General features: G+C 45.0%; 1 protein-coding gene across 1 annotated transcript in view; it reads left to right on the top strand.

Moving 5' to 3' along the window:
• The window catches only part of LOC143294349 (glucocorticoid-induced transcript 1 protein-like), a 55,166-nt gene that overhangs the window by 10,438 nt on the left and 17,228 nt on the right, over positions 1–27,500 (top strand). The window contains exons 2-4 of the mRNA XM_076605804.1: positions 18,257–18,435; positions 21,072–21,170; positions 23,543–23,767. Coding sequence (XP_076461919.1) covers positions 18,257–18,435; positions 21,072–21,170; positions 23,543–23,767 — 503 coding nt within the window. The remainder of the gene's footprint in view (positions 1–18,256; positions 18,436–21,071; positions 21,171–23,542; positions 23,768–27,500) is intronic.

The raw sequence follows: 27,500 nt of genomic DNA, 5'->3' as shown, positions 1-27,500 counted from the left end.
GGGCTAGGGGGGCGAGGGGGTGGGGGGAAAGGGAGGAGTAGAGTGCATGGGGGGAAACTACCAGGAGGGGATGGGGTGCCATAAATCGAGGTGAAGGGCTTCTGCTACAGGTGGAGATAATTGCTTTTCCATGGTCCCGCCTGTCTTTCTTTCACTGCCTCTTTCCGTCTCTCTTCCTCCGGCTATGTTTAGAGATGATGTACTTGTCTTGATAATATGATTTAAACACCAGTTTCGTTTGACGTGAACGTTGATGTGCATGTGTAACGTTTTGTTACGATGGCTGTGGCATGCTTGTATATCCGTGTACACCCCGCCGGCCTTCATGAAGGGCTGTGCACTAATAATGCATACATTGATCACATTCGCGTTCTTTTTCTGGCTTTCTTTCCTTCTCCTGTCCCCCTCTGTCCGTCTCTCTCCGCTCTCCCTCTCCGTGCTATCTCACTGATGTCCTTGTCTATCTGTGTTCATTGTCTGTCTGCCTTTGCCCCCCCCCCCTCAACCCACCGTCCCCCCTCCAAACACACACACACACAATTCCTCGTCACAGCACTCCGCCTCTGTCTCTCTGATGTACTGATGTCGCTGTAAGTCTCTGCGTCTGCATGTCGCTGCACACCCACTGATGTCTCTCTTTGTCTCTCTCTGCTCTCCCATTCTGCTGTACCTCTCACTCTCTCTCTTGCTCTCTCTCTCTCTCTGTCCTTTTCTCGCTGATGTCACTCTCAGTCCCTGTGTATCTGTCTCTCGCTGCACACCCACTAATGTCTCTCTTTGTCTCTTTATCTGCTTTCCCACTCTGCTGTCCCTGTCTTTGTCTTTCCTTTCACACTCTGCTCTCTCTCTCTCCTTTTCTCTCTGATGTCACTCGCAGCCCCTCTGTGTCTGTCTGTCTGCTCACTGTGCTGTCCCGGCCTCTCTTTGTTGTTCCTCTCACAGACTGCTCTCTCTCTCTGTGCCCCTTTCTCTATGATGTCGCTCTCAGTCCCTGTGTATCTGTCTCTCGCTGCACACCCACTTTTCCCCTCTATCTGCTCTCCCACTCTGCTGTCCATCTCTTTGTCTTTCCTCTCACACTATGCTCTCTCTTTTTCTCTCTCTGTGTCTCTGTCTCTCCCTCTCTGTCCTTTTCTCTCTGATGTCGCTGTCAGTCCCTGTGTATCTGTCTCTCGCTGCACACCCACTTTTCCCCTCTATCTGCTCTCCCACTCTGCTGTCCATCTCTTTGTCTTTCCTCTCACACTATGCTCTCTCTTTCTCTCTCTCTGTGTCTCTGTCTCTCCCTCTCTGTCCTTTTCTCTCTGATGTCGCTGTCAGTCCCTGTGTATCTGTCTCTCGCTGCACACCCACTAATGTCCCACTTTTTCCCTCTATCTGCTCTCCCACACTGCTGTCCCTCTCTTTGTCTTTCCTTTCACACTCTGGTATCTCTCTCTCTCTCTCTGCCTTTATGATGTCACTCTCACTGAGTCCCTCTGTGTCTGTCTCTGCCTGCACACCCATTGATGTCCCTCTCTCTCTGTGCCCCTTTTTCTCTCATGTCCCTCTCTCTCTCTCTGTCTGTCTGCCCTCTCTCTCTCATTCCCTCTCTCTCTCTCTCTCTGTCTGCCCTTTCTCTCTCATGTCCCTCTCTCTCTCTCTCTCTCTGCCCTCTCTCTCTCATGTCCCTCTTTCAGTCTCTCTCTCTCTGTCTGCCCTTTCTCTCTCATGTCCCTCTTTCAGTCTCTTTCTCTCTCATGTCCCCCCCTCTCTCTCTGTCCTTTTCTCTCTCTCTCTCTCTCTGTCTGTCTGTCTGCCCTCTCTCTCTCATGTCCCTCTCTCTCTCTCTCTCTGTGTCTGTCTGCCCTCTCTCTCTCATGTCCCTCTCTCTCTCTGCCCTCTCTCTCTCATGTCCCTCTTTCTTTCTCATGTCCCCCCCCCTCTCTCTCTCTGCCCTCTCTCTCTCATGTCCCTCCCTCTCTCTCTCTCTCTCTCTCTGCCCTCTCTCTCTCATGTCCCTCTTTCAGTCTCTTTCTCTCTCATGTCCCTCTCTCTCTCTCTCTCTCTGTGTCCTTTTCTCTCTCTCTGTGTCCTTTTCTCTCTCATGTCCCTCTTTCAGTCTCTCTCTCTCTCTCTCTCTCTCTCTCTCTGTCTGCCCTTTCTCTCTCATGTCCCTCTTTCTCTCTCTCTCTCTCTCTCTCTCTCTCTCTGCCCTTTCTCTCTCATGTCCCTCCCCCCCCTCTCTCTCTCTCTGTCCTTTTCTCTCTCATGTCCCTCTCTCTCTCTGTCCTTTTCTCTCTCATGTCCCTCTTTCTCTCTCTCTCTGTCTGTCTGCCCTTTCTCTCTCATGTCCCTCTCTCTCTCTCTCTCTCTCTCTGTCCTTTTCTCTCTCATGTCACCCCTCTTTCTCTATCTCTCTCTCTCTGTGTCCTTTTCTCTCTCATGTCCCCCCCTCTCTCTCTCCATCTCTCTCTCTCTCTGTCCTTTTCTCTCATGTCCCTCTTTCAGTCTCTCTCTCTGTCCATTTCTCTCTCATGTCCCTCTTTCTCTCTCTCTCTCTGTCTGCCCTTTCTCTCTCATGTCCCTCTTTCAGTCTCTCTCTGTGTCTGTCTGCCCTTTCTCTCTCATGTCCCTCTTTCTCTCTCTCTCTCTCTCTCTCTCTGTCCTTTTCTCTCTCATGTCCCTCCCTCTCTCTCTCTCTCTCTGTCCATTTCTCTCTCATGTCCCTCTTTCTCTCTCTCTCTTTCTGTCTGCCCTTTCTCTCTCGTGTCCCTCTTTCAGTCTCTCTCTGTGTCTGTCTGCCCTTACTCTCTCATGTCCCTCTTTCTCTCTCTCTCTCTCTCTTTCTGTCTGCCCTTTCTCTCTCGTGTCCCTCTTTCAGTCTCTCTCTCTCTCTCTCTCTCTCTCTCTCTGTCCTTTTCTCTCTGATATCACTCTCAGTCCCTGTGTGTCTGTCTCTCGCTGCACACCCACTGAAGCCCCTCAGTCTTTGTCTCTCTGGCAGCCTTTCTGCTTTCCACTCTGCTCAGTGTACCTCTGGTCAGTTACCGTCCATTCTTTTTGTCTCATAGTTTTTCTGCTTTCCTGCTCTGCTGGTTCCTTTCTGTTTCTGCCGGTCCCTTTCTCTGTGTATCTCTTTTCTGCTCTGCCCGGCTCCCACTCTGTTCCTCTCTTGGTCTTTCCTCTGTCTCTCTGCTCTCCCATTCTGTTGTCCGACTCTCTGTCTTTATCTCTGTCCGTCTGTTCTCTCTCTCTCTCTTTCGTTCTACTCACCCACTCTGCTGTTCCTCTCTTTGTGTTTCCTCTCTCACTCTGCTGTCTCTCTCTCTGTTTCTCTCTCCACTCTCCCACTCTGCTCTTCCTCTTTTAGTCTTTCCTCTCTCACTCTGCTGTCTATCTCTCTATTTCTCTTTCTGTTCTCCCATTCTGCTGCCCGTCTCTCTGTCTCTGTCTCTGTTCTCTCTCTCTGTCTCTTAGTCTCTCTCTCTCTCTCTCTACTCTCTCACACTGCTGTCTCTCTCTCCGTTTCTCTCTCTGTTCTCCCATTCTGCTGTCCGTCTCTCTGTCTCTATCTCTGTCCGTCTGTTCTCTCTCTCTCTCTCTCTACTCTCTCACACTGCTGTCTCTCTCTCCGTTTCTCTCTCTGTTCTCCCATTCTGCTGTCCGTCTCTCTGTCTCTATCTCTGTCCGTCTGTTCTCTCTCTCTCTACTCTGCTGTTCCTCTCTTGGTCTTACCTCTCTCACTCTGCTGTCTCTCTCTCTGTTTCTCTCTCTGCTGTCCCAGTCTGCTGTCCGTCTCTCTGTCTCTATCTCTGTCCGTCTGTTCTCTCTCTCTACTCTCTCACTCTGCTGTACCTCTCTTGGTGTTTCCTCTCTCACTCTGCTGTCTCTCTCTCTGTTTCTCTCTCTGCTGTCCCAGTCTGCTGTCCGTCTCTCTGTCTCTATCTCTGTCCGTCTGTTCTCTCTCTCTACTCTCTCACTCTGCTGTACCTCTCTTGGTGTTTCCTCTCTCACTCTGCTGTCTCTCTCTCTGTTTCTCTGTCCTTCAGTTTCTCTCTCTTTTCTGCTCTCCCATTCTGTTGCCCGTCTCTCTGTCTCTGTCCGCTTGTCCTTCTCTCTCTCTATTTCGTTCTGCTCTCCCACTCTGCTGTCCCTTTGTTTATCAATCTTCCCGGCTTTTCTCCACTCTGCTAGCTGTATCTCCCTGTCTCTGTCTGTCTCTCTGTCTCCCTCCCCTCTCTCTCTCTCGACTCCTCCCAATCTCTCTCTGTCCTCCCACTCTGCTGCCGGCCCCTCTGTTTCTGTCAGTCGAACATAACCTGGTTTGTAGCTCGCCGGCTGTCGTGGAGACTGTTGTGGCGGGAAACAGGCAATGGTGGTCTTCTTTGTTTTTCGCATGCCAAGCGGTGACTGACAACAGGTTCGTCTGGATACAGGGTGGGAGGCGGTACGGGGAGTGTGTGTGTGTGTGTGTGTGTGTGAGAAAGAGAGAGAGAATAGTTAGGCTTGTTTTCATCCAGCCCTCGGCATAAAAAAAACAGCCGGTTTGCGCCGGTGTACACTGGCATATACACACACGCATTTACACACACACCGGCACTCACACACACGCACACGCACACACAATGAAGAAGAGAGGGTTGGGGGGAGTGAGTGAGGTATCACTGAAATATTTGGTGACATTCAAGGCTGACTCATAAACTGAACCTGGCTGATGTAATTGTTATAATTTGATTAATATAAATCAACTTATTTGAATAGTATAAATCATTTGTTGACAGTCTTTTGACCCTAGCCTAATGTGATAGCATGGCAGCTCCAGCGCTTCAGTAAACATTTATCCCGCATCATGCTGACTCGGACACATTAAGTCAAAGTATGATGCTTTCTTTATAATTATCCTTGTTGTACTGCTGTGAAACATGGACGGCGTATCGCCGTCACATTCAACAACTTGAATAGTTTCACCAGAGATGCCTACGAAAGATCCTCGGCATAAAGTGGCAAGACAGGGTCTCCTCCAGGTCCTAGAGAGGAGCAACCTGCCCAGCATCGAAAGCCAGCTGATCCAGTGCCAGCTACGCTGGACAGGACACGTTGTCCGCATGACAGACAGCAGGATCCCGAAGATGGTTTTGTATGGCCAGCTGAAGGAAGGCCACTGTGAACTTGGAAGACCCTGCAAGCGCTTCAAGGACACCTTGAAGACAAACCTCAAAGCCTGTGACATAGACATCGCTTCCTGGGAAACTGATGCACTTGACCTCTGTCGCTGGAGGATGCTGTGCTCTAGTGGCATAGAGACATTTGAAAACAAGAGAACGCTGGCCATTAAGGAGAAGCGTGAGCGAATGAAGCAGGGCTCAACTTCTGGAGACGTTTTCCCTTGCAACACCTGTGGGAAGTGCTGTGCATCCAGAATAGGCCTCTTCTCCCATATGAGGACACACACCGACAGATAAGCCTGCCTGCCTACTCATCCGTCAGACTGACGGGAGACTCCATCATCATCAATATAATGTGCATTTAAGTAGTGCTTACCTTGTGGCTGTATGTCCACATTAAAAATACATGTGGTATGAATAAGGCACCTGAATACAATTGAAAAAAAAGGTTGAGATATAAACTCACAAAACTCTTCATAAAATAAACTTACACCATTCCCCCCCCCCCCTTTTTTTTTTGTGTGTGTGTGTTTCATCAGTCATCAAATGTTGTGAAAACTGACTACTGATTTATCCAGTAGTGATGTTGCCAGTGCTTGGTATGTGAACCGTTGGAATGTAGCCATCTTGGAGAAGGGGAATAATTGAAGGGAACAGTTTGGCACCACAATCACTTTGATCAGTCACCCCAGCTTTGCGTAATGCTCATCTGAGTGAAACTCAAGGCCACAGAACTGCTTTCTGAACAGCAAGCAGGTTTTAGAGCAGGCTGGAGCACAGTGGAACAGTTACACAACTGAAAGATTTCATCAAGAAACAATTGCAACATTAACGTGATTCCACAATTTCATCGACTTAAGAAAGCTTTTAATCAGGTGTGGCATGATGACCCCTGGCCTCAGAGGCTTTGAAATAGGAGTCAGCAGTGTGGTTCTCCTCAACAGCCATTTTAGAGAACTTTTTCAAATGACTATTGGTGTCAAACAAGGATGTATCTTTTCCACCACTCTCTTCAACCTTTTTCTGGAGAGAATAATTCAAGAGAGACTTCAAGACCACCACAACTCTGTTTTCATCAGTGGCAGACCTCTGTGCAAGCTCCAGTTTGCAGACGACATTGTATTTGATCTGTAAATGGGAGGCAGAAATAGTAATCTCTAGGACCTGGTGGACAGACTTGCAGCCAGATCCAAGGCATATGGAATGGAAGTCAGCTGAGAGAAATCAAAAGTCGTGATGAACAGCTTGGATGTCACCAGTGCCAACATCACCATGAACGGTGAGCCCCTCAAAGAAGTGATGACTTTCAAGCACTTAGGATCTGCTCTGTCACAAGGTGGCACACAAGTATGAATATGGATTACCACAGCCACAGCAGTGGTGGCCAGACTAGAAAGAGTATAAGAGCGACATCTGCTTCCGAGAAAAGTTCAAGTTCTTTAAGTCGCTGGTTATCTCCATACTGCCACATGCAAGTGAGACATGGATGGTGCTGGCAGACACTGAAAGAAGAACTGAGGCCTTCAAAACCAAATGACTGAGGAAGCTGCTCTACATCTCATTCAAAGAGCAAACGACAAAGTAAGGAGCATGGTCAAGACACTTTATTGTGGGCCTCCAAGAACCCCTCCTGTTGACGTTCAGACAAGAAAGCTGGCATGGTTTGGACACATCTCCAGACATGACGTCTCACAAAAACCATCCTGCAAGGCACTGTGGAGGGAGGACGGTAACGTGGGCAGGAATGCTACAGAGCTGGTGTGACATCATCAAGGCCTGGAGGGAGGACAGAAACATGGGCAGCAATGCTGCAGAGCTGGTGTGACATCAAGGCCAGGATGGAGGACAGAAACATGGGCAGCAATGCTACAGAGCTGGTGTGACATCAAGGCCTGGATGGAGGACAGAAACATGGGCAGCAATGCTACAGAGCTGGTGTGACATCAAGGCCAGGATGGAGGACAGAAACATGGGCAGCAATGCTGCAGAGCTGGTGTGACATCAAGGCCAGGATGGAGGACAGAAACATGGGCAGCAATGCTACAGAGCTGGTGTGACATCAAGGCCTGGATGGAGGACAGAAACATGGGCAGCAATGCTACAGAGCTGGTGTGACATCAAGGCCTGGATGGGGATGACCTTCCGGGATCTGCTCTTGACAGCCACCAGCGGAAAGTGTGGATGGGGTCGTCTGTCACTGCAGCCCTCCTGCCCCCTGACCTCTCCTGACTGACGGTGATGATGACGATGACAGTTATCCACCAGGCATATTATAAATGGGCAAAAGTAAAATCATTTAGAGGTGTTTGATTGGCTAAGAGCAGACCGAGCAAGATGGGTAGTCTTTTCACTGTTAGCCACGTGAAATTTGGCCAAGCAGAGCAAACCAGTAGGCCTAGTTTGCTTCAGTTTGACATGGTAAGTATATGTATTACCAAACATGGAGTATAATACAAACTCCTCCTTTAAAAAAAAAAAAATCACAAGAACATGTCAGTAAGTATGAGTACCGCAAGAGAGTGATATATTATTTCCCAGTCATAGATATCAGATGGTGCATCACTGAGCATTGATTTTGTTTATTATTTTGTTTTTTGTTGACACTTCTACTCTGTTGCATTTTTTTGGTCTTTATTATTATTATTGTTATTATTAAAAAACAAAACTTCTTTGGGTTTTTTTGGCAATATACATCTATTTCAAGAAAAACCTTTGAAGGCATTGTGGCAGAGTCAGTTTGGTGGTGGAATTTGTGATCCAGTGTTGACCAGAGATCCAGGGTCCAGGCCCTGTTTCAGCATTGTTCTGTGTCCTTGGGGAAAGGATCAGGGCTTATGAAAATGAAGTTATCAGTTGTGATTTTCTTCTTTTTTTTTCTTTTTTTAAAATTTCATTTTTCGTAGACCTGTGCATCAAAAGCTGCAAACTTGTTTTGAGACTAATTCACGATTTTTGATAACCTTTTCTCCCCATACCTTCTGTTGCCTTTATTGTGTCAAGGCCAGTTTACTCTTTCTGCCTTGGGTTTTTTGGCCAGGCTCACCACAGACATTGTGTTGGTTGTAGGGCTTAGTCAGCCATTGGTGCCTTGGTGCCATTGTAGGTTATAGTAGTAATGATAATAATACAGATTTACGCTCATACCTTTTAGGCAGGGAGCTTGTGCTGTTCAATAAAAAGAAAGTTATACATTCTTAAATATATGTATGCATCATGTACGGCATACCAAACCTTAAACAAGTGTGTGCTTACACAAATACTTAAGCAAACTCACACACATGCACACACAGACTGACAGAGCAAGCAAAAGTTCAAGAAGCACATTTTAGTCAGTAAGTTTGTAGGCAGAGCAGAAAGGGGGTGTTTTGAGAGACATGAAACTGAACTTTGGAATCCACATGATGGACTGAGAAGGGTAGTTCTATACAACTGGACCCAGGTAGAAAGAGTGCTGACCTTGAGATTTTTGGTATCTCTGAGGTATGGCATCAGAGTTGTCTGCGTTCCTCATGGAGATGTGTGTGGGAGTGTGTTGTATTTGTATTTGTTTGTATTTGTATTTCTTTTTATCACAACAGATTTCTCTGTGTGAAATTCGGGCTGCTCTCCCCAGGGAGAGTGTGTTGCTGTACTGCAGCGCCACCCTTTTTTTTTTCCCATATATTTTCCTGCATGCAGTTTTATTTGTTATTCCTATCGAAGTGGATTTTTCTACAGAATTTTGCAAGGGACAACCCTTTTGTTGCCATGGGTTCTTTTACGTGCGCTAAGTGCATGCTGCACACAGGACCTCGGTTTATCGTCTCATCCGAGTGACATAGGACATGCTGCTGTGCCCTCTGTGGTGTGCATCTACTGAAGGGAGTTGTTCCTCATCTTCTCTTCAAACTGCTGCCCCCATCAATTGTTTGCAGTTTGCCACAGGTAGGGAAATTGAGGAGAGTGTCAGGATGTATTGTTTCTCTCTGTTTTACCTTCTCCATGAAAAAAAAGTGAAACAGTTTTGAAAAGATTGATAAGGAAAGATGCTACAGTTAGTTCTGTATAAATAACCCTCCACCCCCACTCCCCCTAAAAAGAAAAAAGACATCCACACAGACACAGTCACACACACACACACACACACACACACACACACAAAGCAACCAGAACCAGACACCACCACCAAAAAAAAACTCCCCTGACAAATCTGTGTTGTCACATGAAGAGAGACTACAGCAGTCTGTTTCCAGACTGTCTTTGATAGGATGAGAACAGAAATAATCTCATTTCCAGCTAAGTATGCTGTAGGTTGCTGTGTCATTGTCACCAGCTGTCTGCTCTGTGGTTTAAACAGGTGTTTTTATTTGGAACATGTCACAAAACATCACTGTCAAGGTAAACAGGCCCTGTCTTCGATCACCCGTAAACAGGTGCCTGAAGGATTGCCAGCTTGCTGTGGTGGGGGGCCGGGGAATGGGGAGGGGGGAGGGGGGTTGTTTGCCTCAGAGACCCATAGACTAATAGAGCTATGACAGTGGGAACTTGTGCTCCTGGTAGGGCCACTCAAGCTGTATGGGTCAGTGGTTAGAGGCTGGACGAAGTGCAGTCCATTTCTCCTCCAGGTTGGAGGTTGGTGACAGGGCAAATGACCTGCTCCTGTGAAATAAGCAACAACTTTTGTTTCACAAACAGCAGCAGATGGCACAACAGGCAGTAAGTCAGATAAACAGGACAACATGAAAAATCGTATCCAGAACTCCTGTTCTTGTGTAAGATAAAATCAGATACAACTTCATTGTCTGTAAATGCACAGAAATTTGTCTTTTGGCTTGAGAACATGTGACATTAAAGAACGTGTGAAGCACAATCACTTTTAGAACGTGAACATTCATGAAAATACGAAGCACAATAACTAAATGAAATTTATGTTGACTACACAGGAAAAAACATACATTTGACACTGAAATATAGGATATGCTGACTACATAGGAAAAACCACATATATTTGACACTGAAATATAGGATATGCTGACTTCATAGGAAAAACCACATATATTTGACACTGAAATATAGGATATGCTGACTTCATAGGAAAAACCACATATATTTGACACTGAAATACAGGATATGCTGACTGCATTGGAAAAACCACATATATTTGACACTGAAATACAGGATGTGCTGAATTAATAGGTAAAACCACATATATTTGACACTGAAATACAGGATATGCTGACTACATTGGAAAAACCACATACATTTGAAAACTGAAATATAGGATATGCTGACTACATCGGAAAAACCACATATATTTGACACTGAAATACAGGATATGCTGACTACATAGGAAAAACCACATATATTTGACACTGAAATATAGGATATGCTGACTACATTGGAAAAACCACATACATTTGAAAACTAAAATACAGGATATGCTGACTACATTGGAAAAACCACATATATTTGACACTGATATATGTTAAACATGCGTAGAGCGCAATCACGCAAAACATTTTTGAAGATAATCATGTATTACTGTTGGAGGTGGTGGATGTCTGGAGTCGACTGGTGGGAGCGGAGGAAGTGGAGGAGGCGGTGGGTTGGCGTTGTTGAGAGGGCCAGGAGTAGACGGCCCAGAGTGTCAGCGAATCGATTGTGATCGCGCCTTAATTTTAGCGCGATCGCCCAATCGAGCTATATAATTGTGTGACCTGTTTGGAGACATAATTTGACAAAAAACAAGAACGCCAGAGAATCAACAGACAGAAAATACGAAAAAACTTAGCTGTATGAAGAGCACAGGAACAGGAGTCATGATGGCTGCCGGAAAAAGAGGGTGCTAGTCAGGGGGGCAAAGGGGAGGTTACCTACTTCCGGGAGGTTATCGGCCGTATCTACTTTCATTTTCTCCACATTGGCGGATAGTAGTTTGCACAGGACAGGAATGCCAGACCCCTGCCGGAGTCTGCACTAGTGGGTCACGGTTAACTCTCTCCATACGAACGGCGAAAGAGACGACATTAACAGCGTTTCACCCCAATTACCATCATCAAAATATTGCAAGCGGAAGGCTCTTATACTGAAGAGATGAATGTTGACAAAGAACACCACAATTCTGACGACGGAAGCTAAAGTTTGGGTCATTGAGACACCCACTGTACATCCGATGGGTCTGTGTAGAGTAGAAGAGAGGACTGGCCGTACTGAGTGAGTTAAGTATGTGTAATTAAACATGTGTTACATTAGCTTTACAAATAAAATGCTTCTTCTTAAGAATGTGGCAGGTATAAGCTTCATAGCTAGAAATTTGAAACAGACTTTAGATGACTTTAAACAAAACTGAATAGTAAAATATCATTTGAGTGAAACTGAAACTGATAGTGAAAAGAATGAACATGTGATTGAAAGATGTGAAATGCAGAGAGAGAGAGAGAGGGAGAGAGAGAGAGGGGTGGGAGGGGAGAGAGAGAGAGAAAGAGAGAAGCAGCAGCTCTTTTTTTCAGCTACTTCAAACTCAAGTGTGACAGTAAAGAAAAAGTTCTATTTTTTGTTCATATTTTCATGTTAATGAACTGTCCTGTCCCATGTATCAGTGGACAACCTACATGCCCCATGTCAGATGTGAAGCCAAGTGGAGATGACAGTTGTGTGACAGCAGGCAGTAAGAACCTGTGTCAGCTGTGTGCACAGGACAGGAGTCAGTGGTGTCACTGTCAGTTGGAAACAGTCCAGTGTGTGTGTGTGTGTGTGTGTGTGTGTGTGGTGCGTTCGTGTGTGAGAGAGAGAGAGAGAGAGAGAGAGAGAGAGAGAGAATGTGTGTGTGCATGTTGTGTGTGTGTGCGCGGTCACGCGCGCGCGCGCGTGTGTGTGTAACTTAAAAAAAAAAATTGCCGTGGGTCTTTGATACCAGATTCAGGTGAGAGTGTGTGCGAGTGACAGTGTGTAAAGCCTTGTTGTGCAGGAATGATGATGACAGAAAATCAATGTCTCTCTTCCTTGCCGCGCTCGTGTCTGTTGTCTGTCCTGTCGGCGGCACTTGGATCTCCCTCGTCTGGAACTGTGCCAGCTCACTGTCTTTCTTCCTTCCTACCACAACTTCTTTCCTCCATTGCTGCCGAAGCCACTGGCTCCGTAGAGGTTGTTTTCATTTTATCGGGGTTTCCAAGTGTTGCGAGTTGAGTGGTGAGGTATGCGGTGTGTTCCGTGCTGGTAGTCATAGGTCCTCACTGGAAACGAGGCTCGTCAGGAGAGAGAGTGCGTATGTCGCCAAGATAGTTCATTCATGGATGACGTAGTTTGTTGACATTCCCTGGCGCTGGGTTCCGTTGAAGCTGCTTGGTATCGGTGGGGACTGAAAGAGGTCAGTGTTGTGAAGGCAGCTGGGTGAAAACAACCATTCCGTGAGTGGTGTGTTGCTGTTGGAGGCATGTGGCGCCGTGTTGGGTGAGCGCCAAAGATGATGATGCCCACTACTGGGGTGCGGATCAATAGCTTTCCGTGCTTTACTCTTGTCGCCTCGAGTCGTACTGGCAGTGAGTGCTTGGAACGACGTGACTGACACACATTCTTCCTTCCCCACTGTTGACAGCCGCGGCACTGGGGAGAGCAGGCAAGCTGTACGAAGGGCAGGGGCTACAGTTCGGAGTGAAACGGGACAAAACCCACTTCGGCATTTCTGCTAGTCCACAGTTATCGCGATAAAGCACAGTGAAGGGAGAGTGGTAGCGAGTGAAACCTGCATATTTGTGTGAAAGCAGGTCGTGTGTTCGTGCCAGTCCGGCCCCAGTGCCTTGTCTTTTCAATGCTGCTTTCTCTGGTCGTGACTTGTTCCTGTGAAGGCAGAAGAAAGGTTGTTCGCGGGAAAGGAGGGCAGTGGTAAGACAAAGAGGCGGCGTGGGTGTAGTGAAGTGTAGGAACGGCCAGGCTGATCACAACGTGCACCTCCATCACCCTGCCTGCCTCTTCCGCGGGGATTTATTATGCACGTGAAACTCCGAATAAATTTGTGTCAAGCGGGGACAGGTTTCTGATGATGGTTGATGAGCCAGTGATGTGAAGAGGCCCGGCCTGTGACGGTTCCAGCACAGGTTGTGTTGTTGCCGGCAGTGTGATGGTGGAAAGTGGGGAGGCAGAGAGAGAGCCAAGGCGATGAGACGTGCTAGTGCCGAGAGAAAGTGGGTTGACACTGAACGCTAGCCATGTTGGGACAGAGCTTTGTGCTGATTGATCCCTGGCCGCGGTAGCGGAACCATCTGGCTCTTCAGGCCCCCTCCCTCCCTCCCTACACGGTATTAACATGCCGACCAGACCAGACAGGAGACAGTGAGACAGCTCCACACCAGTGCACCGGCCAGGGCATTGACACCAGCCCCAGGGGGGTAGTGTTTCAGGACCTTGCCCTGCAGCCTTGCTCACACACAGCGCTCTGCTGACAGACTCCCTCCTCCCTGACTCAACACATCAATGTTTCAGTTGTCAAAAACTTGTATCCAACGTGTACAGTGTGTATGTCAGTGGCCAAGAAGGCAGCAGAGCATAGCAATGCGTTTGGATTTTTGATCCTGTGGACTCCTTTGAAAACGCCAGAAAGAAACTCAGACATTTGTGCACGTCTCATGATGAATCAGAAATGTGTGGCACTGATTTAGTGATTCATGGAGTGTGCAAGTTACGTCTGAAGAGCTTTCAGTTTCACTGTGGCTTAGCTTTTGTTGAAGCAAGCCAGAAGAATGACAGTGTGTTGTGACTGACTGAAGCATTTGTCATAACACAATAAGTGCACAGCTTCCCCCCTGTGCAGTGATTAACTGTGACAGTGCGTGGTGTGGCCCTAGAATTCTCACTGACAGCAGGGTAAGTGAATGGAGGCAGCGTGAGGAGTGGATACATGTGTGCAGATCAATGGTTTTCTGAACAAAGCTCGCAGAATGTGTAGGTATACATCATGTGCATGAGTGTAAGAGTTGGTTTTTTGGTTGATCACTAATATGTCTGTTCACTAAATTTATTTTTGATAGGAGACAAAATGTTTGTGTATTACTGTATGCATGTGCAACAGAACACACTTGAACTGTAACATGAGTAACTGGAAAGAGAAATGTAGGTCAAGGAAATTTTGGGAAAATAGACAGTCACAGAAGCAGACAAAGTAACAGAGTGTGTATACATGTGTATGCACACACATGGCAGTTAGTTTGTAATATCATGTGAGAGATGGACAGCCAGCGTAATTTCTCAATATTTTTGTTTCCTTAGTTGTCACTGCTGAAGTTTGGCAGAACATCACTCTGAATTTTGTATTTGTATTTCTTTTTATCACAACAGATTTCTCTGTGTGAAATTCGGGCTGCTGTCCCCAGGGAGAGCGCGTCGCTACACAACAGCGCTACCCAATTTTTTTGTATTTTTTCCTGCCTGCAGTTTTATTTGTTTTTCCTATCGAAGTGGATTTTTCTACAGAATTTTGCTAGGAACAACCCTTTTGTTGCCGTGGGTTCTTTTACGTGCGCTAAGAGCATGCTGCACACGGAACCTCGGTTTATCGTCTCATCCGAATGACTAGCATCCAGACCACCACTCAAGGCCTAGTGGAGGGGGAGAAAATATCGGCGGCTGAGCCGTGATTCGAACCAGCGAGCTTAGATTCTCTTGCTTCCTAGGCGGACGCATTACCTCTAGGCCATCATGCCTTGCTGAGACTGAAAAATGTCCAGTGAAGACTGTTATCGGCTGGCATTATATGCATCAATCGGAAAACTCCTTTTAGTGGTATAATTTGCACTTTGTCATTGACTGTGTTTGCTCCTGTCATGTAGATTTGTACTGGGTGAACCTGCAGAGGATGTGTGTTTGTGCATGTGTGTTTGTGTGTGTGCATGCATGCAAGTGTGCGCGTGCACGCATATGTGTGTATGTGTGTGTATCTGTATGACTGTGTGTGTACACTTGTGTGTGAACATGTGTGCATGCATACATGTGTACAAAAGAACGTTCCAGACTGCATGTTATTTAATACATATATTTCTGGCATTTGCGCTGTTCTTTAAACATTCTTTAAATACACGCACCCCCATATACATGAACTCCCCATACATACACATGCCAATAGAAGATTTATATATGTATTAGATGGTAAACATAAATTTTATGAATCAGCCTTTCAGAAAGAAACATGCCAAGCTCTCGTCATTCTTGAACAATATATGATCATATGATGTGTCATATTTAAAAATATGAAACAACAAGCTTACTTTTGGGAAGGATAGCAGATTTTTGTTTTATTTTTATGTCAAATTGGGTTTATTTCAGACTGACATGGTGAAATGAGATGTGGTTGATTCTGTCAGGCCAGCGAGAAATTCAAGCAGGTGTAAGCCTGTAGTATTTATTTATGATCAGTGTTGCCATGGGAACAATTGCCATACAGTGAAGTGTTTTGAAGCATTCTGACATGTCTATTTGTTCAAAAGAAATATTGTTGCAATGCAGTCTCTCAAATAACTTTTGTTTAAGGTTGATTTACATTGCTGTTGTTGCTTTGAAAAGTAAGAACAGAACAGAAATAAACATTACTAAAGGACAACAACAACAATAAGAGGATAAAAACATAACGAGAGCACAAGTTTCAGATGATATAATACAAAAATTTGGAGGAACAGAGTATAAACTGTTGAATTGAAACAAAGAAAGGAAGAAAACTTTTCCTAATAGAGTATAAAATGTTGAACTGAAAAAAAAGGAAAAAAAGTTTTCTAAGCTGTTAACGTGACAGTGACATGTATGAGAGATAACAGGACTGCATTTTGGTTGGCTAGTATTGATGAAAACAGTCTCCTTTATTAAAGTTTTAGCCCTGTGAACTGTGCTGACAAATTCTCTGAGTTTAATCTTTGAAAGAGAATATATCCTGTCCGCATATCTTGTGTGTACTTTCTTATTGGTGGAGCGGTGGCCTGGTGGTAATGCACTTGACAAGGAAGTTAGTGTCCACGGGTTCCAGCCCCATAAACTAGACTGGCATTTTCCCACACCCCCCACCTTCCTCCTCGCTCCACAAGAACTTGAGTGGCAGTCCTGGTACTACTCTACCAGAGGAGACAATAGATTGAGTAAGAAAGATCCCACGGTAACAAAATGTTTGTGGCAAAATTCTGTAGAAAAATCCAGTTTGATAATAGCACAGATCTACACTCGTACAGACAGGGAAAAGAATGCCGTGCTTCACTGTGGTCACACTCTCTCCCTGGGGGAGAGCAGCCCAAATTTTATATCTGGAGAAATTTGTTGTGACAAAAAAGAAAAACAATTCAATTCAATGCAGTGCAATGCAGTACGATGCAATACATTACAATCATGAGCTACCATTCTTACTCTTATGTCATGGTTTTTTGATCCAAGCATGTGTGAGATGCCCATTGCTAATTTTTTGTTTTGTATGTCTGCCATTATAGCATTTTGTTAATATGTAAGAACTCGAACTTTATAATCATTTGAGGCCATATTTATGTTCAGGCTGATTATTTTTAATCCCCCTGTCAATAAAAAAAAGAAGAAAAAAAGAAAGAAAGAAGCTGGAATGGTCAGCGTTACATGAATGTCCTAGGTTTTATATATATGCATGAGTATGACAATCTGCTACCTGGAAAAAGAAAATCTGGCACAGGTACTGTATTTCAGCCTTGACATAGCCCTGTGTGATGACCGGCTGGGCTGTAAGTATAACAATACTTAGCAACAAAACATACATGGAAAGATCATGGATACTTTGGATACATGTTAATACTGCCGTGTGACAAGATGTTCCAACAGACATGATGTGGTAACTGTTCCGTCAGATATGGTGTGGTAAACATGGGTGTGTTGTAGAGAAACACAACAGACATGATGTGGTATAGTGGGGTGTGTTGTAGAGAAACACAACAGACATGATGTGGTATAGTGGGGTGTGTTGTAGAGAAACACAACAGACATGATGTGGTATAGTGGGGTGTGTTGTAGAGAAACACAACAGACATGATGTGGTAAAGTGGGGTGTGTTCCAGAGAAACACAACAGACATGATGTGGTAAAGTGGGGTGTGTTGTAGAGAAACACAACAGACATGATGTGGTAAAGTGGGGTGTGTTGTAGAGAAACACAACAGACATGATGTGGTAAAGTGGGGTGTGTTGTAGAGAAACACAACAGACATGATGTGGTAAAGTGGGGTGTGTTGTAGAGAAACACAACAGACATGATGTGGTAAAGTGGGGTGTGTTGTAGAGAAACACAACAGACATGATGTGGTAAAGTGGGGTGTGTTGTAGAGAAACACAACAGACATGATGTGGTAAAGTGGGGTGTGTTGTAGAGAAACACAACAGACATGATGTGGTAAAGTGGGGTGTGTTGTAGAGAAACACAACAGACATGATGTGGTAAAGTGGGGTGTGTTGTAGAGAAACACAACAGACATGATGTGGTAAAGTGGGGTGTGTTGTAGAGAAACACAACAGACATGATGTGGTATAGTGGGGTGTGTTGTAGAGAAACACAACAGACATGATGTGGTATAGTGGGGTGTGTTGTAGAGAAACACAACAGACATGATGTGGTAAAGTGGGGTGTGTTGTAGAGAAACACAACAGACATGATGTGGTAAAGTACACAACAGACATGATGTGGTAAAGTGGGGTGTGTTGTAGAGAAACACAACAGACATGATGTGGTAAAGTGGGGTGTGTTGTAGAGAAACACAACAGACATGATGTGGTAAAGTGGGGTGTGTTCCAGAGAAACACAACAGACATGATGTGGTAAAGTGGGGGTGTGTTGTAGAGAAACACAACAGACATGATGTGGTAAAGTGGGGTGTGTTGTAGAGAAACACAACAGACATGATGTGGTAAAGTGGGGTGTGTTGTAGAGAAACACAACAGACATGATGTGGTAAAGTGGGGTGTGTTCCAGAGAAACACAACAGACATGATGTGGTAAAGTGGGGTGTGTTGTAGAGAAACACAACAGACATGATGTGGTAAAGTGGGGTGTGTTGTAGAGAAACACAACAGACATGATGTGGTAAAGTGGGGTGTGTTGTAGAGAAACACAACAGACATGATGTGGTAAAGTGGGGTGTGTTCCAGAGAAAAGCAGCAGAGCGCAGCACCACAGCCCGGTGCAGTACCTGACTGTGCTGTCAGCATGGCGCGCCAGTTCAGCCGACCCTGCGGTGCCCTACCTGACGGGCCAGTGGCCCAAGGACATCAACTCCTACCACCACTACCACAGTGGTGGTGTGTTTATGTGTGACAAGTCTACCCAGGTGAGACAGTGGTACTGGTAGGTGGGTTGGGGATATGGGTAGGGTGGGGTCCCAGTGGAGACACTGGGTTGAGGACTTGAGTGAGACATTGGTGGGTTGGTTGGGGATTTGGTGGGTAGGGGGCCACAGGTTAGACACTGGGTTGGGGACTAGGTTTAGACCTTGGTAGGTAGGTTGGGGTTTTGTTGGGTTTGGGACTCAGGTGAGACTGTAGTGGGTTGGGGACTCTGATGAGACAGTGGTGGGTTAGTGACCCAGATGAGACAGTGGTGTGTTGTGACTCAGGTGAGACAGTGGTGGCTTGGTGACTCAGATGAGACAGTGGTGTGTTGTGACTCAGATGAGACAGTGGTGTGTTTTGACTCTGGTGAGACAGTGGTGTGTTGTGACTCAGGTGAGACAGTGGTGTGTTGTGACTCAGATGAGACAGTGGTGTGTTTTGACTCTGGTGAGACAGTGGTGTGTTGTGACTCAGGTGAGACAGTGGTGTGTTGTGACTCTGATGAGACAGTGGTGTGTTGTGACTCAGATGAGACAGTGGTGTGTTGTGACTCAGATGAGACAGTGGTGTGTTTTGACTCTGGTGAGACAGTGGTGTGTTGTGATTCAGATGAGACAGTGGTGTGTTGTGACTCAGGTGAGACAGTGGTGTGTTTTGACTCTGGTGAGACAGTGGTGTGTTGTGACTCAGGTGAGACAGTGGTGTGTTGTGACTCAGGTGAGACAGTGGTGTGTTGTGACTCAGGTGAGACAGTGGTGTGTTGTGACTCAGTGGTGTGTTGTGACTCAGGTGAGACAGTGGTGTGTTGTGACTCAGGTGAGACAGTGGTGTGTTGTGAGTCAGGTGAGACAGTAGTGGGTTGGTGACTCAGATGAGACAGTGGTGTGTTGTGACTCTGGTGAGACAGTGGTGTGTTGTGACTCAGTTGAGACAGTGGTGTGTTGTGACTCAGGTGAGACAGTGGTGTGTTGTGACTCAGATGAGACAGTGGTGTGTTTTGACTCTGGTGAGACAGTGGTGTGTTGTGACTCAGTTGAGACAGTGGTGTGTTGTGACTCAGGTGAGACAGTGGTGTGTTGTGACTCAGGTGAGACAGTGGTGTGTTGTGACTCAGGTGAGACAGTGGTGTGTTGTGACTCAGGTGAGACAGTGGTGTGTTGTGAGTCAGGTGAGACAGTGGTGTGTTGTGAGTCAGGTGAGACAGTAGTGGGTTGGTGACTCAGATGAGACAGTGGTGTGTTTTGACTCTGGTGAGACAATGGTGTGTTGTGACTCAGTTGAGACAGTGGTGTGTTGTGACTCAGGTGAGACAGTGGTGTGTTGTGAGTCAGGTGAGACAGTAGTGGGTTGGTGACTCAGATGAGACAGTGGTGTGTTGTGACTCAGGTGAGACAGTGGTGTGTTGTGACTCAGGTGAGACAGTGGTGTGTTGTGACTCAGGTGAGACAGTAGTGGGTTGGTGACTCAGTTGAGACGGTGGTGGGTTGGTGACTCAAATGAGACAGTGGTGTGCTGTGACTCTGATGAGACAGTGGTGTGTTGTGACTCTGATGAGACAGTGGTGTGTTGTGACTCAGGTGAGACAGCGGTGGGTTGGTGACTCAGGTGAGACAGTGGTGGGTTGGTGACTCAGTTGAGACAGTGGTGGGTTGTTTTGGGTAGGTGAGGTGGGGGTGACGTTGCAGTGTTGTATTTGTTTTGTTGTTGGAGATGTTTTGGTCGTGGTGTTTTGGTAACACATCTGCACTGACACAGTAAAGCACAATGACAGTGTATACATGCTGACATATAAATATGTGCACACACACACACACACACACACACACACATGAACACATTGTGCGCACACACACACACACACACACACATACACACTCTCGCACACACTCATACACATGTATGTATGCACATACAACATACACAAACATGCACAAGTCTCTGTGTGCGTGTGTAGGATCACCGTCACTTACTGGCAGTGTTGTTTTGTATTGTTTTTTTGTTTGTTTGTATTTTTGTATTTCTTTTTATCACAGCAGATTTTTCTGTGTGAAATTCGGGCTGCTCTCCTCAGGGAGAGCGCGCCGCTACACTACAGCGCCACCAATTTTTTTTGTATTTTTTCCTGCTTGCAGTTTTATTTGTTTTTCCTATTGAAGTGGACTTTTCTACAGAATTTTGCCAGGAACAACCCTTTTGTTGCCATGGGTTCTTTTATGTGCGCTAAGTTCATGCTGCGCACGGGACCTCGGTTTATCATCTCATCCGAATGACTAATGTTTTCTAACATTTGGTATTAAAACATCAGTTGGAAATGATGAATCTGGCAGCACTCTTTGGTTCTAGTCATTTGGATGAGACGATAAACTGAGGTCCTTGGAGCAACATCCACAAAGAGAATGTAAAAGAATTCATTGCACCAAAAGGGTCCATGGCAAAAATCTGTGGAAAAACCCGCTTTGATGATAAAAGAAATACACTTGTCAGAAAAAAGAAATGATGGGTGCTGCTACACTGAGGTGATGCTGCACTTTCCCTGGGGAGAGCAGCCCAAATTTCACCTGTTGTGACAAAAAGTATTACAATACAACACCAGTGCTGCACTGTTTTGTGACGGTGTCTGATTCTTTCTTTGCAGACAGTAGAAAACTGGGAACAAGTGACAGAGAAAAAGAGGTCGAAGGTTAAAGGTCACAGAAGATCTGCTTCATTCGGTCAAGGAGATTTATCCAAAGAGGTAACTGTTGTTTTGCTGACTATTTCTTCTCCCCCCACAAAGGTTGGAAAAGAGGGAAAGTATCACCATTCAGAAAATGTCATGATGATGATGATGATGATATTTTCTGCTGTTTTTTTCTGTTTTTATTTTGTTTCTATTGTATTTCTTCATACTCTTTTTGCAGAACTTGACAGTTTTTCTATAGAAACTTAGTTGCAAATATATGTACACCTTAGGAAATATGCAGTGTTGTGAGTGTGTATGTTGTTGACCTGAAAAGGACAAGTGAACTGTGCTGCTGTAGTTATTGGTAAAGATGATGATTATTTATGAGGTCAACAGTGTCTTCTGTGATTCAACTAATTCATTTATATGTGTGAGGAGTTTAACATGTTCTTCTTCTATTCAGCTAATTCATTTATATGTGTGAGGAGTTTAACATGTTCTTCTTCTATTCAGCTAATTCATTTATATGTGTTAGGATAACCAAGCAGTGGGCCCTTACAGGTCACACAGCGATCAACGTGCAGAGATTTATTAGGAATGAAGATGACAAGGGATAACGAATGGTGAAAGTTTGCCATTTCAGTCTCTGTACAAGAATGGCAAGATATTCATTCCTTCATGTCTTGTACGTTTACAAAGGTGTTTCCTTCCCTCTGTTTACACTGAACCTCTCGACTGCTGACAGGCTGAGAGATACAGACACCTGCAGTGTTGGTCAGGAAACATGGAGCAACACACCCAAACATGCATCCATTCCATAAAGTGGGTGGGTGACCCTCAACTTTGTGGTCCTAACTTTCCTGTTTAAGCGCTTAGCATGCTTCGCTGAGGGTAGGAGCCAGGCACAAACTGTTCTTTAAAGCCTGCCTGTGATGGGAATCAGACACATGTCCTCCCAGTCTTCAGTCTGCTGCAGTGATCACTTCCCAACTGTGGCTGGTCTGATCATGGAATTGTTTTGAGACAAGACAAAATTCCTTATTTCGGAAACAACGATGTGCTTTTTTTTTTTTCTTTCATCCAGTCCCCACCCTACCTGGGGTCTGTACCACATAGTTATAAACAGAAAAATGTGAGCATGCAGTTTGAAAACACTGCTTCCCTTCCATGCACACTCACCCTCCATACACACACACATAGACACACCCTCCATGCACACACACATAGACACACCCGCCATGGACACTCACATAGACACACCCGCCATGCACACACACATAGACACACCCTCCATGCACACACACATAGACACACCCGCCATGCACACACACATAGACACACCCTCCATGCACACACACATAGACACACCCTCCATACACACACACATACACACACCCTCCATGCACACACACATAGACACACCCGCCATGCACACACACATAGACACACCCTCCATGCACACACATAGACACACCCGCCATGCACACACACATAGACACACCCTCCATGCACACACATAGACACACCCTCCATGCACACACACATAGACACACCCGCCATGCACACACACATAGACACACCCTCCATGCACACACATAGACACACCCTCCATGCACATACATAGACACACCCTCCATGCACACACACACAGACACACCCGCCATACACACACTTTCTCATTCTGATTCACACACAGACACACTCTCCATACACACACACACACATTCTGATTCTGATTCTAATTCACACATAGACACACACAGACGCACCCTCCATACACTCACACACATTCTGATTCTGATTCACACACAGACGCACCCTCCATACACTCACACACATTCTGATTCTGATTCACACACAGACACACACAGACACACACTCCACCCACACACACACACATTCTGATTCTGATTCACATGCAGACACACAGACACACACACACACACACACTCACACACGCATGCACACACGCGTGCACGCACGCACACGCGCACGTGCACACACGCACACACTGCTGTCACTTAGTGCATGACACATTCAAAAGTAAACTACAGAAAAATAGCAGCAAGAATGAAATGAACTGCGATACAGAGACATACCCATTGACTGTGATAGACATACACATACACTGACTGACACACAGAGACACAGAGAGAGAGAGAGAGATGAATGAGCTGAATAGACAGACAAGTGTTGTAAACATGTTCAGTGCAAATCAGTTGAATGTAGTATACATGACCAGAAACAGTTTAAGAAAATATACACCTCAAGAAGTACATGATGTTGAGAGTGTGTATGAGGGATAAGAGAACTATGATATGTAGATATGAAAGAGTGAGTGACACAGAGAGAGAGAGTGAGTGACACAGACAGAGAGAGAGAGAGTCTGACATGAGTTTTTCAGAGACTTGACAATGGGAAATGAACAATGAGGCATGCGACAGGTGATCAAGCAGCGGCTGCAGAAGACGAAGGAAGGCAGCCGGGCGCGGTGGAGTCCTGTGACAGGGTCCCACTCGGCCCTCTCCCTCACCGCCCCCCCCACCGTCTTCGCTCAGTGCCTGAAGGGCGTCGTCCTCCCCTCCACCACCTCCTCCCTGCTACACCCGCCGGCCACCCGCCAAAACATGAACCGCTTCCAGCGAAACAGCGTGGAGGGGCTCAACGTGGTGAGTACACACATGTACGTCCACTGTCTGGATTTGTCAGTACTGGTTCCAGAAAAGCAGCAAAGTCAGTGTGTTAAGAGACGTATGTGGCTGTTAGGAGGGGAAAACAGTGCACAGCTGATTTCTTTAGACAGTTTCACTGGCAGCTTAGATGTACATGAGCCAGTATTCTGTCAGAACGGGAAATTTAGAAAGGTTACAGAATGAAACTGCAAGTCAAGATGGTGATGAAAAGGAGTGCACGAGAAAACTGAATACAAAGCAGTAACTAGGATGATGTATATGGAACCCTGCCCAATGCAAAATCAGCACAAGTGTCATGTACAATTGTGTGATGAGTTCATAGCTTTATTAAAACATTTTTTGGTCTGTATAAGTGTTTTTCTGTGACTGCGAGCAAATGTTACTCAGTGTTACTGATAGTTTTGGTTTGTTCTGGAATTTTGGACACTGTAGTACTGTGAGTCAGATTGTTTGGTGGGTATGTCTGTGAGAGCACCGCTGGACATGGGAGGGGGTGTTGGGGGGTGGGTGGGGTGGGGGTGGGGTGGGGGGGGGGGGGGAGATGTGGCCTTTTGAAAAAACAACCCAGGTTAGAAAAAGTCTTTTTTTTACTTTTGAGCTCTTTACTGGAAAAAAACAATATTGTCTGTCATTCAACACCAGAAGTTAGATGTAAAAGGAAAACAGTGATAAGCAAAAGAAAGAGAACAACAAAAAACAAAAACGATCTCAAGAAGATCTTTATAACCAAAATTATGGTTTGGTGTCATATACTGTACCATGTCAAACTGATGCAAACCAGGGTTTGCTCTGCTTGGTTCTCGTCTTTATAGCGGATGGCAGTACGTTCCAGGAGCATAAGCTGGCACTCATTGCGTTGTGCCTTTCAACCAGGTTCCAGATATGAAACTCTTAGCACTAGTAGAAAACTGCTTTGAAAGTTCCCACTCTCTGTTTGAACATATTTCTTCCAAAAGTTGGGGGATGGGTGTTCCATGGGTATGTTAGGTTTGTGAAGTGTCCATTCCCTTATTGGTTTTATCGTGCAGTGCTGGTGGGGTGTTTGATATGTGCACCAGAAGTCTCTTGTTAAATTGGTGATGTTAATAGGAAACTGTGCAGTTGTGTTATGGATGTTTGTACACTAAACTCTCCTCTCTCAATCTTTCTCTGTTTCCTTCACTCATTCATCAACATATTTGTGTGTTTGAGAGATGGAGACAGACACAGACAGACAGACATGATTACAAATATTAACCAGATTATCATTTGTTCTTGTCATTATTTTTTCTTCTTCTTTTTTTTTTTTTTTTACGTGGAGATAGGCGTTGACAAGGTATTTTTCCCTGTGCACAGTCTTTTACCCCAAATGGGCACTGTGCCTTTACAAAGCAGTTTACAGTATTAGCTAATTACCCACATCTTGAGACAGTGATGCTTCAGGAGGATCTTTACTCGGGAATTTTAGTCAGTCGTTTTCAGGGATGTTGCATCAGTCACATATGCAGCATAAAAATGAAATCTGAGAACTGTCACAAATGCTTGCTCATTTTGAAAGTGCTGGGCAGTAAAATGAAATTGGAGAATGTCACAGATATGTGGTTAATGTAGTGGCTGTTTCTGTCTGCCTGTCTGTCTAAGATGTTGCTATCTCTTTCACTTTCCTCATGGCTCTCTAAAAATGATATTGGTTCAAAGATATACCCCCTTCCAATCCCCTCTCTTTGTTTCTGTTTAGTCTAGAGTCATTCCGTTCCTTTCTGTTTAGTCTGCAGTCAGTCTGTGCCTTTCTGTTCTTTCTGTTTTGTCTGTAGTCATTCTGTTACTTTCTATTATGTCTGTAGTCACTCTGTTCCTTTCTGTTTTGTCTTTTCTGTTATGTCTGTAGTCATTCTGCTCCTTCCTGTTATGTCTGTAGTCATTCTGTTCCTTCCTGTTATGTCTGTAGTCATTCTGTGCCTTCCTGTTATGTCTGTAGTTTATGTTATGTCTGTAGTCATTCTGTTCCTTCCTGTTATGTCTGTAGTGATTCTGTGCCTTCCTGTTATGTCTGTAGTTTCTGTTATGTCTGTAGTCATTCTGTGCCTTCCTGTTATGTCTGTAGTTTCTGTTATGTCTGTAGTCATTCTGTTCCTTCCTGTTATGTCTGTAGTCATTCTTTTCCTTCCTGTTATGTCTGTAGTTTCTGTTATGTCTGTAGTCATTCTTTTCCTTCCTGTTATGTCTGTAGTTTCTGTTATGTCTGTAGTCATTCTGTTCCTTCCTGTTATGTCTGTAGTTTATGTTATGTCTGTAGTCATTCTGTTCCTTCCTGTTATGTCTGTAGTTTATGTTATGTCTGTAGTCATTCTGTTCCTTCCTGTTATGTCTGTAGTCATTCTGTGCCTTCCTGTTATGTCTGTAGTTTATGTTATGTCTGTAGTCATTCTGTTCCTTCCTGTTATGTCTTTAGTCATTCTGTGCCTTCCTGTTATGTCTGTAGTTTATGTTATGTCTGTAGTCATTCTGTTCCTTCCTGTTATGTCTGTAGTCATTCTGTGCCTTCCTGTTATGTCTGTAGTTTATGTTATGTCTGTAGTCATTCTGTTCCTTCCTGTTATGTCTGTAGTCATTCTGTGCCTTCCTGTTATGTCTGTAGTTTATGTTATGTCTGTAGTCATTCTGTTCCTTCCTGTTATGTCTGTAGTCATTCTGTTCCTTCCTGTTATGTCTGTAGTCATTCTGTGCCTTCCTGTTATGTCTGTAGTTTCTGTTATGTCTGTAGTCATTCTGTTCCTTCCTGTTATGTCTGTAGTTTATGTTATGTCTGTAGTCATTCTGTTCCTTCCTGTTATGTCTGTAGTCATTCTGTTCCTTCCTGTTATGTCTGTAGTTTATGTTATGTCTGTAGTCATTCTGTTCCTTCCTGTTATGTCTGTAGTCATTCTGTGCCTTCCTGTTATGTCTGTAGTCATTCTGTGCCTTCCTGTTATGTCTGTAGTTTATGTTATGTCTGTAGTCATTCTGTTCCTTCCTGTTATGTCTGTAGTCATTCTGTTCCTTCCTGTTATGTCTGTAGTCATTCTGTGCCTTCCTGTTATGTCTGTAGTTTCTGTTATGTCTGTAGTCATTCTGTTCCTTCCTGTTATGTCTGTAGTTTATGTTATGTCTGTAGTCATTCTGTTCCTTCCTGTTATGTCTGTAGTCATTCTGTTCCTTCCTGTTATGTCTGTAGTTTATGTTATGTCTGTAGTCATTCTGTTCCTTCCTGTTATGTCTGTAGTCATTCTGTGCCTTCCTGTTATGTCTGTAGTCATTCTGTTCCTTCCTGTTATGTCTGTAGTCATTCTGCTCCTTCCTGTTATGTCTGTAGTCATTCTGTTCCTTCCTGTTATGTCTGTAGTCATTCTGTGCCTTCCTGTTATGTCTGTAGTTAATGTTATGTCTGTAGTCATTCTGTTCCTTCCTGTTATGTCTGTAGTCATTCTGTTCCTTTCTGTTATGTCTGTAGTTTATGTTATGTCTGTAGTGATTCTGTTCCTTCCTGTTATGTCTGTAGTGATTCTGTGCCTTCCTGTTATGTCTGTAGTTTCTGTTATGTCTGTAGTCATTCTGTTCCTTCTTGTTATGTCTGTAGTCATTCTGTTCCTTCTTGTTATGTCTGTAGTCATTCTGTTCCTTCCTGTTATGTCTGTAGTTTATGTTATGTCTGTAGTCATTCTGTGCCTTCCTGTTATGTCTGTAGTCATTC

Source organism: Babylonia areolata, chromosome 19 (assembly GCF_041734735.1).
Source record: "Babylonia areolata isolate BAREFJ2019XMU chromosome 19, ASM4173473v1, whole genome shotgun sequence".
NCBI classification, from domain to species: domain Eukaryota; kingdom Metazoa; phylum Mollusca; class Gastropoda; order Neogastropoda; family Buccinidae; genus Babylonia; species Babylonia areolata.
The sequence above is the reverse complement of the archived record's forward strand: the minus strand, read 5'-3'. Positions and strand labels throughout refer to the sequence as shown.